The sequence below is a fragment of the Scylla paramamosain genome, chromosome 7, assembly GCF_035594125.1.
Source record: "Scylla paramamosain isolate STU-SP2022 chromosome 7, ASM3559412v1, whole genome shotgun sequence".
In the NCBI taxonomy this organism is placed as follows: Eukaryota; Metazoa; Arthropoda; class Malacostraca; order Decapoda; family Portunidae; genus Scylla; species Scylla paramamosain.
In genome coordinates this window covers 14710001-14722500 of record NC_087157.1, presented here as the reverse complement: position 1 = coordinate 14722500, position 12500 = coordinate 14710001, and the positions used below count along the sequence as shown (strand labels likewise).

Below are 12500 nucleotides of genomic sequence, written 5' to 3'. Positions count from 1 at the left end.
GCCGCAGGTGGCTGAGCAGGAGCTCCAGGAGGACCAGTCTGTTACCTTGCAGTCTACGCGCTGCCCACGGTCATCCGGCTGGGGCCTCAACCTGGACCTGCGAATATATGCGTCGAGGTGCTACGGTAGTGGTAGTGGTAGCGGTGGTGGTGGTGGTGGTGGTAGCGGTAGTGGTGGTGATAGTGGTAATGATGGTGGTAGTGGTGTTGGTGGGTGAGTGGTAGGAAGGTGGGGGTGATAGGGATGTGAATGGGAGTGTTGTCGTGGTGATGTTGCATGGTTGTTGTGGTGGTGATGGTGGTTGTGGTGGGGATGTGAGGGTGTTAGATTGTGATCGGAGTGTGAATGTTGGTTGTTGTTGTTGTTGTTGTTGTTGTTGTTGTTGTTGTTGTTGTTGTTGTGGTTGTTGTTATTGTTGTGGTGGTGGTGGTGGTGGTGGTGGTAGAAGTAGCTCCAGCAGCAGCAGCATCACCAGCAGCAGCAGCAGCAGCAGCAGCAGCAGTAGTAGTAGTAGTAGTAGTAGTAGTAGTAGTAGTAGTAGTAGTAGTAGTAGTAGTAGTAGTAGTAGTAGTAGTAGTAGTAGTAGTAGTAGTAGCTGTTGTTGTTGTTGTTGTTGTTGTTGTTGTTGTTGTGGAAGTATGTAATGTAATGAAAAATTACAACGTTGAAAGGAATGTAAACTGTATCATCCAGCAATAGTGGTAATGGTGGTGGTGGTGGTGATGGTAGTAGTAGTAGTAGTAGTAGTAGTAGTAGTAGTAGTAGTAGTAGTAGTAGTAGTAATAGTAGTAGTAGTAGTAGTAGTAGTAGTAGTAGTAGTGTGGTGATGGTGATGGTGGCGACGATGGTGACGGTGGCGGTAATAGTGATGGTGATGACAATGAATAAATTTAATACCATTTAGAAACAAATATGTTGCTACGGAAATTTCACGGTATATTTACTTTAATTGGTACCGAGATTATTAACTTTAGTACATGCCGTGTTGGTACTACTAAAAAAAATAATAACAGTAATAACAAAAATGGATGCCAGCATAATTTTTCATACAGGTATTGCAATAATATACTATTCTTTATGTAGGCTTGAAATCATTATAACAATTATTATTTTTTCATCGTTACTAACAAACCTTTATCTGAAAAAAATGATATAAATAAATTAATAGATAAATAAAGTTTACATAGGCATTTAATACACACCTACACACGCAGAAGCTCTCTCTCTCTCTCTCTCTCTCTCTCTCTCTCTCTCTCTCTCTCTCTCTCTCTCTCTCTCTCTCTCTCTCTCTCTCTCTCTCTCTCTCTCTCTCTCTCTCTCTCTCTCTCTCTCTCTCTCTCTCTCTCTCTCATGTCCAAACGTGACACAGGTAACAAATTTAAATGAAAATATAGTGCAACCCCCTCCTCTTTATATTAGCTTTATCCTGTGTTGTGTATATATGTAGTGAGAAGTAGAGTTGATAATAATGGACGGGAAATGTTGGTGGCTGTGATGTGCGGTGTGTTTCTTTTGACGGGAAACCACACACTGCTGCCCACGGGGGGGAATGAAACACTTGTGTGGGACAAAAATTAATTCATTCTGCGATGTGTAAGAAATGAGCGTTTAGTGCGTGATCTGAGCACACACGAGAGAGAGAGAGAGAGAGAGAGAGAGAGAGAGAGAGAGAGAGAGAGAGAGAGAGAGAGAGAGAGAGAGAGAGAGAGAGAGAGAGAGAATTATTTGTCGTATTTTAAAATTGTGTGTGTGTGTGTGTGTGTGTGTGTGTGTGTGTGTGTGTGTGTGTGTGTGTGTGTGTGTGTGTGTGTGTGTGTGTGTGTCATGAAATTGCATGATAGTCGTGCAGCGCGTTATATTCATGCCGGCGGGGAGAAAAAAGTACAAAGATAAATTATTGTACCCGTGTAATGGTGCTTGATGATGGTGAGGGTGATAGAGGTGGTGGTGGTGGTGGTGGTGGTGGTGGTGGTGGTGATTGCTGTACGATGTGGAAATGAGGGGACAGGGTGATGGTCATGATGATTGTGATGATGGTGATGGTGGTGATAGTGATTACTGTACAGTGTGAAAATGAGGTTACAGTGGTGATGGTGATGATGGTGATGCTATGATGGCGACAATAACACGGTGCCGGGAGGAAAATGATAAACAGGGGAATGATGCAATAAAGTTAATATAAAGTGAATACAACACCACACGATGGAGTAAAAAAATTGCAACACCTTAGCACTAATGAACTACAGAAACACAACACAACACTACAACACCACATATATTTCATACGTCCAATTAACACCACACAACACCACAACACCACCACGACCACAACACCACCACAAAAAGTCACACATCACAGGACATAATAGAACCCCACAAAACACCACCACAAAACATCCCTCAGTATTACAACACCATATAACACCACTTCAACGCCATCAGTCATCACCACCATCGCAGCCTCCCATCACAGTAACTTTAAAGGGAGAGAGATGGAAAGGGTTCTGAGGCTGCAGGTAAATGTAGTTCCTTAATTACGGGTGAAACTTAACTCCTAGGAAATGGAGCACAGAGAGAGAGAGAGAGAGAGAGAGAGAGAGAGAGAGAGAGAGAGAGAGAGAGAGAGAGAGAGAGAGAGAGAGAGAGAGAGAGAGAGAGAGAACAAGGTAGTGACAACAGCATAAGACAAACAACACATCAGAACTTACGGCAAACACATAAATTACAACAAACAGTTCGAGGAGGAGGAGGAGTAGAAGGAGGAGGAGGAGAAGAGGATGAGGGCTGGTTGCTTACCTGCTTGGTGGGGGCCTGGGGTTGTTGGGCGGGGGGTTACCGTGACCACCTGGGGCTGCAAGAGAGAGAGAGAGGGAGAGGGAGAGGGAGAAACATGAGAGGAGAATGGGGCAAGAAAATAGTTAAAGCTATATTAATATACTAACTACTGTTACTACTACCACAACTACTACTACTGCTGCTACTACTGCTACTACTACTACTACTACTAATACTACTACTACTACTACTACTAATAATAATGATAATAATAATGATAATAATAATTTTACAACTACCACTAATACTTTTCTTACTAAGCTTTCTGCCTATTAAAATCGTACTCTATTGTATTTTTTTAAGGTAATTTCCCTTTGCACTTTTCCAGGCCATCTCTCTCTCTCTCTCTCTCTCTCTCTCTCTCTCTCTCTCTCTCTCTCTCTCTCTCTCTCTCTCTCTCTCTCTCTCTCTCTCTCTCTCTGGTATCAAAATACAAAGCTGCTTATTGGTTAAGATGTAGCTATTGTATGTTTTAATATTGTTTGAATTAATCATATTCCTTAATTAAGTATATTTAATATTTTTATATATCAAAAATGTTATACCATCTTAAATTATGAGTACCTATATCCTCACCAGATATTAATCAGTAAAATAAGAAAATATATCCCCATTCTGCTTATTTTGTTCATCTTACGATTCATGAAACTCGGCTCTTTCACTTAACCCTTCCATGAGCAAACATAAACATTAATGGCTTAAGAAATGGCCTTGCAAGTCATCCAACCCAAAGTAAAGCATAAATGTTGTATGTGTGTGTGTGTGTGTGTGTGTGTGTGTGTGTGTGTGTGTTAGTAATGGCAGTAATGTTCTCACGTGTTGTTATTACTCATGTATTATTATTGCTTCTTATATCACCTCATGTTTTCTCCTGTGTTGTCGCCTGCATAACGTCTTGCCCTCTTTTCCTTCTTCCCCTGTTCCTTTCCTCTTCATTCTACCTCTTCTCCTTCCTCTTCATTCTGCCACTTATTCTTTTCTCCCAATCCATCTTCTCTCTCTCTCTCTCTCTCTCTCTCTCTCTCTCTCTCTCTCTCTCTCTCTCTCTCTCTCTCTCTCTCTCTCTCTCTTCCCCCTTCCCTCTATCAGTTAACTTCTTTTCTTCCCTTCTTCCTGCTCCCCACTCCCATTCATCGCTTCTCTTACCCCTCTCGTTCTCTTTTCACTCTTACTTTTTTTTTACCTTTTCATTCAATCTCCTTCCTTGCGTCTTTTTTCTTTTCTTTCACTTAACCTCTTCTCCTCTCTCATTTCTCTATTTTTCTTGTACTTCACTCTTCCACTTCATTTCTTTATCGTTTTCTTTGTCTTTCTATCCTTTTCATCTTAAAAGTTTTCCTGTTCTTTCTTTTCTGTTGACTTCACCTTTTCCATTTTGCATACTCCTTACTGCTGCCCATTGCCTCTCAGCATTCAAAATAATGCTCATCCTCTACTTTCCCACATGCATATTATACCTCTACGTTATAAGAACATACAAAAATAAGGGAAGGTGCAAAATGTCGTCTGTCCTACACCTGACAATCCTTGGATAAAAATATCACCTATTTTCATTTATCATCATCATCATCCATAAACTTGTCTAATCTTTTAGTGTTCCCTGTTGATTACGCAAAAAAAAAAACCTGATTACTGTATCTTTAATTTATCTAACACTACGAGAACCAATTTCATCCCGTCAAAAAAAAAAAAAAAAAAAGTATAATTTTTTTTATGTTCTCTATTGATTAGGCAAGCAGCCTGATTATTGCGTCTGTTTATTTACTACTCTATGCGTGTACCAGTTTCTTTCTATCTCTCTTTATAATCTAGCGTGCTCTACAAGACTCACCTTTGTTGACCTCACACAGTTTGGTGCACTGCTCATATTCCTCGAAATTGTTCCTGTTGCCTCGACATCCTCCGAAGGTGAACTGCATGCACCGCTGATGGGTCGTGTCGTAGTACCACCTTGGGAAGTATCCTCGGCAGGGACCAACCTCCTTTTCCAGCATGCACACCTCTGTTGGGAAGGAAGACGAGTGAGGCAGGTGGATTAGGGCAGGGAAGAATGCTTACTGGACAGGAAGGAAGGGAGGGAAGGGAGGCGCAGAGGAAGGTGAAGCGGAGAGGGGAGGAAAACGAACAGCCTTGTGAGGGACACTAGGAACTGGAGAGGACAGGACGCCAAGGGAGTGTGTCTTGCATGCATGACCCGCGGGCATGCAGAGGGGCTGGCTGGCTGGCTTGTGGCTAACTGCCTGGCTTGTGGCTGGCTGACTGGCTGATTGGCTGATTGGCTGACTGGCTGGTATGTGATGATGGCTAAGCTCTCATTCAAGCGTTATGATTAACAAGCTTTACTCTGTGTGTGTGTGTGTGTGTGTGTGTGTGTGTTGGTTTGAGCAATCGTTCTCTCGGTCTCTCTCATTTCTCATAGGCGAAGGCTGCTGCCCAGCCCGCCACATACAACACCACCACCTCACCATGCCACACCACCACACACATAATGGTACATACACACATTCCAACACACCGCACCACAGCGCACCACACTACACTAAAAGAAAACTCAATACTCAGGCCTTAGAACACCACAAACATGCACCATACTACACACAAACCCACACATACACGCACTCACACACCATTATCACCCCCACCACCACCGCCGCCACCACACACCAAGGCATACAGCAGTTCATATTTATTTTGGGTGTTAAATACTGGCACAGAACCCATTAGTCTCCCCTGAATGCGGGAGGAAGTTTAGGAAGCATTAGCATGCGAGGGGGAGCCAGAAAAGGGGTGGAAGAGTCCCGCCAGGGGTGGCTCTTCTGCAGTACCCCCGAGGATGGCTGGGGTGAAGACAACCTGAGGGAGAGCCGGGGAAGTTCTACCGAAAATTTTCATGGAAGAAGTTGCCTGGTGAAATACACAGGAGTGTTTCCGTCAGGTACCCCGTCAGAAGTGTCTCCCTGGGGGAACATCGGGGTGACGGGGGACAGGAAAAGACGGGATGGGAATGAAGGGACAGGGGCTATACTGCACAGACGGAGAGAGAACACTAAGTCTCTAGGTTCATTTAAAATCTTTCTTTATAGAGCTATTTAATCGTTTATAGGGACTGTTTAACTCTGGAAGATTTTTTTTTTTTTTTTTTTGAAGGGAGGGAGGAGCCGCGGCCTACACTTCCCTGAAGAGGAGGAGGAGGAGGAGTGGTTGTACCGACTCTTCTTCCTTTTGCCTAGGAGACACCACACCTCAAACTGCATCTGGTCGTGAAAGCTGATGTTCATTCGGCGAAACGACTGACAGTCTAGTGCCAGGGAGGAGGAGGAGGAGGCGCGGCCGTGGGGAGCGTGAGAGAAGGGAAGAGTGTTAGGGGGCGGCACGCTGGTGCTTCTGGGGGAGTCACATTGTTGATTTGGTGAGTTGTTAATAGTGTTAGGTAGGTTTGGGTGTGTATTAGTGTTGAGTGAGTTTAGTAATGTGTGTGTGTGTGTGTGTGTGTGTGTGTGTGTGTGTGTGTGTGTGTGTGTGTGTGTGTGTTTTACTGTTTTAGTGTTTATTAATCTTTTGTGATGTCACCATGAAAAAAAAAAAAAAATAGAATTATAAGTTTCGTTATCCAGCTTCTTGATTCCAAAGATTTCTGTGTTAGAATAATTTTATCTGATCGGGGGTCGTGGAGTCATAACGGTCTGCTTGTTATTCATCATGTTTTGCTTGAACCTGTGAAGTCAGTTTGAAGAAGTCACATTGCATTCATTCCATGAAGCGTGCTTGAAGAAAGTCCCCTACGTCTAAATTATTTACTTGCATAAAAAAAAAAAAAAAAGTGTTGTTAAACTGTCCTATACGAGTACTAACCATTTATATGTTGTCTCTCGTAGAGTAAGGTAGTCTTTTCGAAATATATATTAAAGCGTCAGGATATGAGAGGAATTAACGTTGCAGGGAGACTCAAGACGAAGCAGTTGTACTATGCATACTTTCCCTTACGTATAAAGAGAGAAAACAAATTTGTACTGCTTTATCTTGCCTTTCCTTCATTATAAACACTTATTCGTCTCATCATCGTGTCAAGGTAAGTCATAAGGATCATGTCATGGGTGGTAGTAGTGTTGGAGGTGGTGGTGTTGCAGGAATGCTGAAGGGGTGAGAGGAAGGTGTCAGCGGCCTGCATGGGAAGGGTATACATAGGCTGTCGTCGTGGCGTCTCAGTAGCAGGGCGGCTGAGGAACAAAGATAAAGATGTTCAGCAAGACTTACAACGCTATAAGTACCAGGCCGTGATAGTGAGGCTTAAGGTTTAAAACACACACACACACACACACACACACACACACACACACACACACACACACACACACACACACACACACACACACACGCTAAACTAAAGGTTAGGACACCATACTAGGAAAGCTGGGAAACTACAGTGCAGCCTTTCTTCTCTTCGTGTTCCTCCTCTTTCTATTCACTTGCACATTTCATTCACCACCTTCCCAACATCACTCCAAGTTTACACTCCCACCAATCTCACACCATGCTCCCATTAGTATCTTACGTTTCCTGTCATCCCCATCATGACCCTTTCACTTCTTCATCGCATCCCCTCTACATCATTTATACCATCTCACTTGCCCCGTCACCCCACAGCCTCCGGTCCCTCTCCCGTCTCTCCACACTCACCTTCAGCCTCGGAGGGATCGAAACAGACGCTGCGGTGAGCCATGCACTCCCGCTCGTCCCTCAGATCGACGTTGCAGTGGCTGTGGTCCGCGGAAGGCACGAGGTAAGAGCGAGTTCGTGCGGTGACGCCCTTCCCGCATGTGGTGGAGCACGGAGTGAATTCTGTCCATGGAGTCACGGCGCAGTCCTCGCTGATCTGCCGCAAGGAAGGAAAAGGAGGAGGATGTAATGAGGAAAATAGGGATGGAGATTTGAAGAACAGTATATAGAAAAACGAACATAGACAGACTGATTGGCGGACAGACAGACAGGCAGTCAATGAGATATACTGTACGTAAGTCGCAGAGTGATTTTTTATAGAGTTCAGATGGTTATACTTGAATGGGTGACCCATTCAAGTACCAACCGAACCCACCGTTACTTAACCTCACTGATCGGAGAAATTATGTATTGAACATAATATGGTCGATGGCATTACAGACACACACACACAAAAAAAAAAAGTCGTGGCAAAAAAAAATTCAAAATTGCAAATAAAACACACACACACACACACACACACACACACACACACACACACACACACACACACACACACACACACACACACACACACACACACACACACACACACAATTCTATAAAAAAAATCACTATTAAGTAAGAACACAGACACTCACAACTTCGGCGTTATCGTAGTCACAGGTGGGCGCTTCTGCCACCACGCACATTTCCTTCCCCACCAACTCTGTGTCGCACTTCTTACGTCCCATGCGGTCCAGATAACGGCGGCTGCGCATGCGGTGTCCCTTCCCGCAGGTGGCCGAGCAGGGAGTCCAAGGCGACCACTCGGACACCGTGCAGATGCGAGGGTCGAAATCTGGAGCCTGGTGCGTCGGAAGAAGGCAGCGAAGTGGAAAGAGTTAATGTGGTGTAGCCTTTGGGGTAAGAGAGGCTAAAATGTGCTTTCTCCTGACTCTTTTTCACGGTATTTTGAATGTATCACCTTTCTTTTTGAACAATAGTGCCTTTGTATTGAAATTACGTAAGAAATGGTTATTGTGGTGTAACACTGGGGTGAAAGATGCACTCTTCTAGCAGTATTCGTGTATCTTTAACTCTTTTCTTTTCAACAATAGTGCCTTTTGAATTGAAATTAAGATATCTAATTTGGGGTGTAGCTTTTGGGGTGAGAGGCCAAGATGTGCTTTCTCCTGGCTCTTGACACTTCACAGTATTCTGAGTCTCTCCATTTTCCCTTTTAACATTGATGCCTTTGCAATTTGCAATTTGAGGTGTAGCTTTTGGTGTGAGAGGCGAGAATGTATTTTCTCTTGACTCCTCATAGTGTTCTGAGCGTCTGTACCTTTCTCTTTTAACATTAATGTGTTTTGTATTGAAATTAAGTTGGGAGCAATTTCAGGTGTAGCTTTCTGGTGAGAGGCCAGGTTGTGTTTTCTCGTAACTCTTGACTCAACTTTACAGTATTCTGAGTGTCTGTATCACCTTCCCTTCCAACATTAATGCGGTTTGTATTGAAATCAAGGAAGTTAGGTGTAATTTGAGGTGTTGCTTTGGGGTGAGAGGCGGAGAAGGGCTTTCTCCTGATTTCTCATAATATTCTGAGTGTTTGTACCATCTTCCCTTTTAACAGCAATGTTTTTATACTGATATTATGTACGTTAGGTATAATTATACTAAAGGTCAGAATGTGTTACGTAGTACTGGATGATATTAAAGGGATTATATATTAAATGCAAGACCTTACACGACACACAGTTACGCTGAAATTAGTAAAGGAGAGAAGGTTTTCTCATCTTATTATTTTAGGACACAATCCAAAACTTTGAACCTGATTTTATTTCTTGCCATTATAGTGTCCTGCTCTAAAAAATGTTTTCCTTCAGAAATCTGATTCATTAGAAATTAAATATAATCTTGGGTTTCTCTTTTCTTTTCAAGAGAGAGAGAGAGAGAGAGAGAGAGAGAGAGAGAGAGAGAGAGAGAGAGAGAGAGAGAGAGAGAGAGAGAGTAGGAGGCATGAAAATAGGCAGCATGCTCAAAGTGATGGTCGCTTTAATCTAAGTGATACTCCTGTGGATGCAATTAAAGGCTGTGACCAGGACATGCCACGTGTGTGTGTGTGTGTGTGTGTGTGTGTGTGTGTGTGTGTGTGTGTGTTCCTATCCATAGCCTACGTACTACATCATCTCACATATGAAGAAAACACAAGCTTTATAAATCCTCCTCCTCCTACTACTACTGCTATTACTATTATTACTACCATTTCTACTACCAACGCTGCCACCAGCACCGACACTTCTACTAATGTCCTCCTCTTCCTCTTCTTACTACTACTACTACTACTACTACTACTACTACTACTACTACTACTACTACTACTACTACTACTACTACTACTACTACTGCTCCTACTACTACTACCACCAACTACACACATTCTCTGCATCACATTCACGTAAATTCTCCTCAGCATATCAAAACATCCGTCTGTCTGAACGAAGATCAATAAGTTATTAGGTTAAAAGATATTTGCTCTCGACTTCAACTTTGCTGGATATCAAACCCAGACACGCGCAAAAGGCGGGTCGGAGCCGTACCAGTGAGCCAAACAAGACTTCCGGTTCGTGTGCTTAGACTAACGTGTTGCTTTGACGATATTAGGCACAAATTGAGCGAGTTAGTGTTGAATTCACGCGATTTTGATATTCTGTGCCATGCCATCAGCCCTCACGAAATACTCAGACTAAGTTATAGAAAGGGATCTTTTCCATCTACCAGGCCGGCAATCCCACACGGGGTGGCCTAAACAAAGCACCACACACTCATACACATATCACACTCTTAGCTCAGTCGGTCCTTGGTGGAAAAGGGACAGTCTCGTTGACCGTTGACCGCCGTAATACATCCCAGATAGAATTAGAAAAAAAAAGTATTGATTCAGATGAGAGAATGTTAAAACCAGAAGCTCAAATGAACAGATTTACGTTACTGGAATCTGGTCTGAGTTTATGAACGTTAATTGACGGAGCAGCTCATGTGTATTGACGAGACCTCGTGACGCAGAGAACTACTGCTATTGCCATCATTATGAGAGAGAGAGAGAGAGAGAGAGAGAGAGAGAGAGAGAGAGAGAGAGAGAGAGAGAGAGAGAGAGAGAGAGAGAGAGAGAGAGAGAGAGAGAGAGAGAGAGTATAACAAACACTTCTCTATTAAATTTATGGATGGAGATGACAGGTAGAGATGAGAAGCCATATATGTGTCATACAGGAACTGCTACGTGTAGGCGTGAACGTTTCCTGCAGCTTTCCCTTATCTTCTCAGGTTCCTAAGCTATATATCTACTCACCGGACCGAAGGCGCCATCAGGGGAGTCGGCGCAGTAGAGCAGATCAGCGGCGCACATTTCATTCTCCTCGAGCTGGCGTTTGCACATCATCATCTGCGCCTTCTGCGGCATCAGATAGTTACGCGTGCGGGAGCGAAGACCCTTTCCGCAGGAGACGGAACAAGGGGAGAACTGAGACCACTCGCTTACCGCACACTCCGCTGTTGTTCAGACGCAGGGAGGGAGGTAGGGCAGATAGACAGGTAGGTGAAGAGGAATCGAAGGGATGGAGGGATGAAATGAGTGTGGGTACATAAGAAAGGAAAGGGAATTGGTTATAGAAAGGAAGAAAGGGGGAATGGAGGAACGAATGAAAGGAACGAAGGAGAGTTAGTGAAAAGGGAAGGTAAGGAGAGAGGAAAAACAGGGGAGAAAGGATTAAAAGAAAAGAAAAAGGATAGAGAAAAGTGAGATAGGGAAGAGAAGGAGAGAGGGAAAGTAATGGAGGAATGGGACGGAAAGAAAAGAGCGGAGGGACGAAGGGATGAAAAGAAATGGAGGAAAGAGAAAGAGAGGAAGAGATCATATATGTTAGCGATAGTAAGGAGGGGAGAGCAATCGAGAGGAGATGGTAATGAGGGAATGGAACGGAAAAAAAAAAGTGCGGAGAGAGGAAAGGAACGAAGGATAGAAAGGAAAGAGAGAAACACATTCGTTAGTGACTACTTACACTACTACACTGTTTCGAAAAAAAAATATCTCACAAATTGGTGCAATCAAAGAACAAAAAAAAAAGTATAAAGCAACAAATAGCGAGAAATGTTGATAGACAAAGTTACCTCAACACTAGCCCAGTGAACCGTGCAATGTAAGTAATCTTTGACCAAACACAAACCAGTCTAGTATGCAAATCTCACTGTTATTTGACTGACTGACTAATTGACTCATATGACATTACGTGAAGTTTGATTAAAAAAAAAAATGTAAAGAGAGAAAAAAAGTTATGATTCGCTCAGACTAACTCCTTATAGGGTTTCTCATATTTCAGACAAGCTTATCAATGTTACAGGCTCGTTCAGTTAGTCCCTATCTGAGCAACACAGCACAAGGGAGGGAGGAACATTACGTCTGTCAGCGTCCTCGTCCGACACTTCGAACTCCGGTTCATCGATGCGAAGAATATCTGCAACAGTGGCCGTGAGAGAGAGAGAGAGAGAGAGAGAGAGAGAGAGAGAGAGAGAGAGAGAGAGAGAGAGAGAGAGAGAGAGAGAGAGAGAGAGAGAGAGAGAGAGAGAGAGAGAGAGAGAGAGAGAGAGAGAGAGAGAGAGAGAGAGAGAGAGAGAGAGAGAGAGAGAGAGAGAGAGAGAGAGAGAGAGAGAGAGAGAGAGAGAGAGAGAGAGAGAGAGAGAGAGAGAGAGAGAGAGAGAGAGAGAGAGAGAGAGAGAGAGAGAGAGAGAGAGAGAGAGAGAGAGAGAGAGAGAGAGAGAGAGAGAGAGAGAGAGAGAGAGAGAGAGAGAGAGAGAGAGAGAGAGAGAGAGAGAGAGAATGAGTACAAATGAGCAGATGTGAAATGAAAAGATCAGGGAAAGAAAAAAAGAGAGAGGAAAAAAAAACATAATGAGTCGACAAGGAAACAAAA

At 43.5% G+C, this 12500-nt stretch overlaps 1 protein-coding gene across 2 annotated transcripts in view; it reads right to left on the bottom strand.

Moving 5' to 3' along the window:
* Positions 1 to 12500, bottom strand: part of LOC135102121 (spondin-1-like) — a 147839-nt gene that overhangs the window by 8577 nt on the left and 126762 nt on the right. The window contains exons 10-16 of one of the 2 annotated variants that reach the window (XM_064006899.1): positions 11988 to 12044; positions 10883 to 11082; positions 8193 to 8399; positions 7513 to 7708; positions 4667 to 4837; positions 2797 to 2851; positions 1 to 97 (exon numbers count right to left, since the gene is read on the bottom strand). The exon at positions 1 to 97 is cut by the window's left edge and continues 33 nt beyond it. In XM_064006899.1, the coding sequence (XP_063862969.1) occupies positions 1 to 97; positions 2797 to 2851; positions 4667 to 4837; positions 7513 to 7708; positions 8193 to 8399; positions 10883 to 11082; positions 11988 to 12044 (983 nt within the window). The remainder of the gene's footprint in view (positions 98 to 2796; positions 2852 to 4666; positions 4838 to 7512; positions 7709 to 8192; positions 8400 to 10882; positions 11083 to 11987; positions 12045 to 12500) is intronic. The other variant, XM_064006900.1, reaches the window with a different exon arrangement.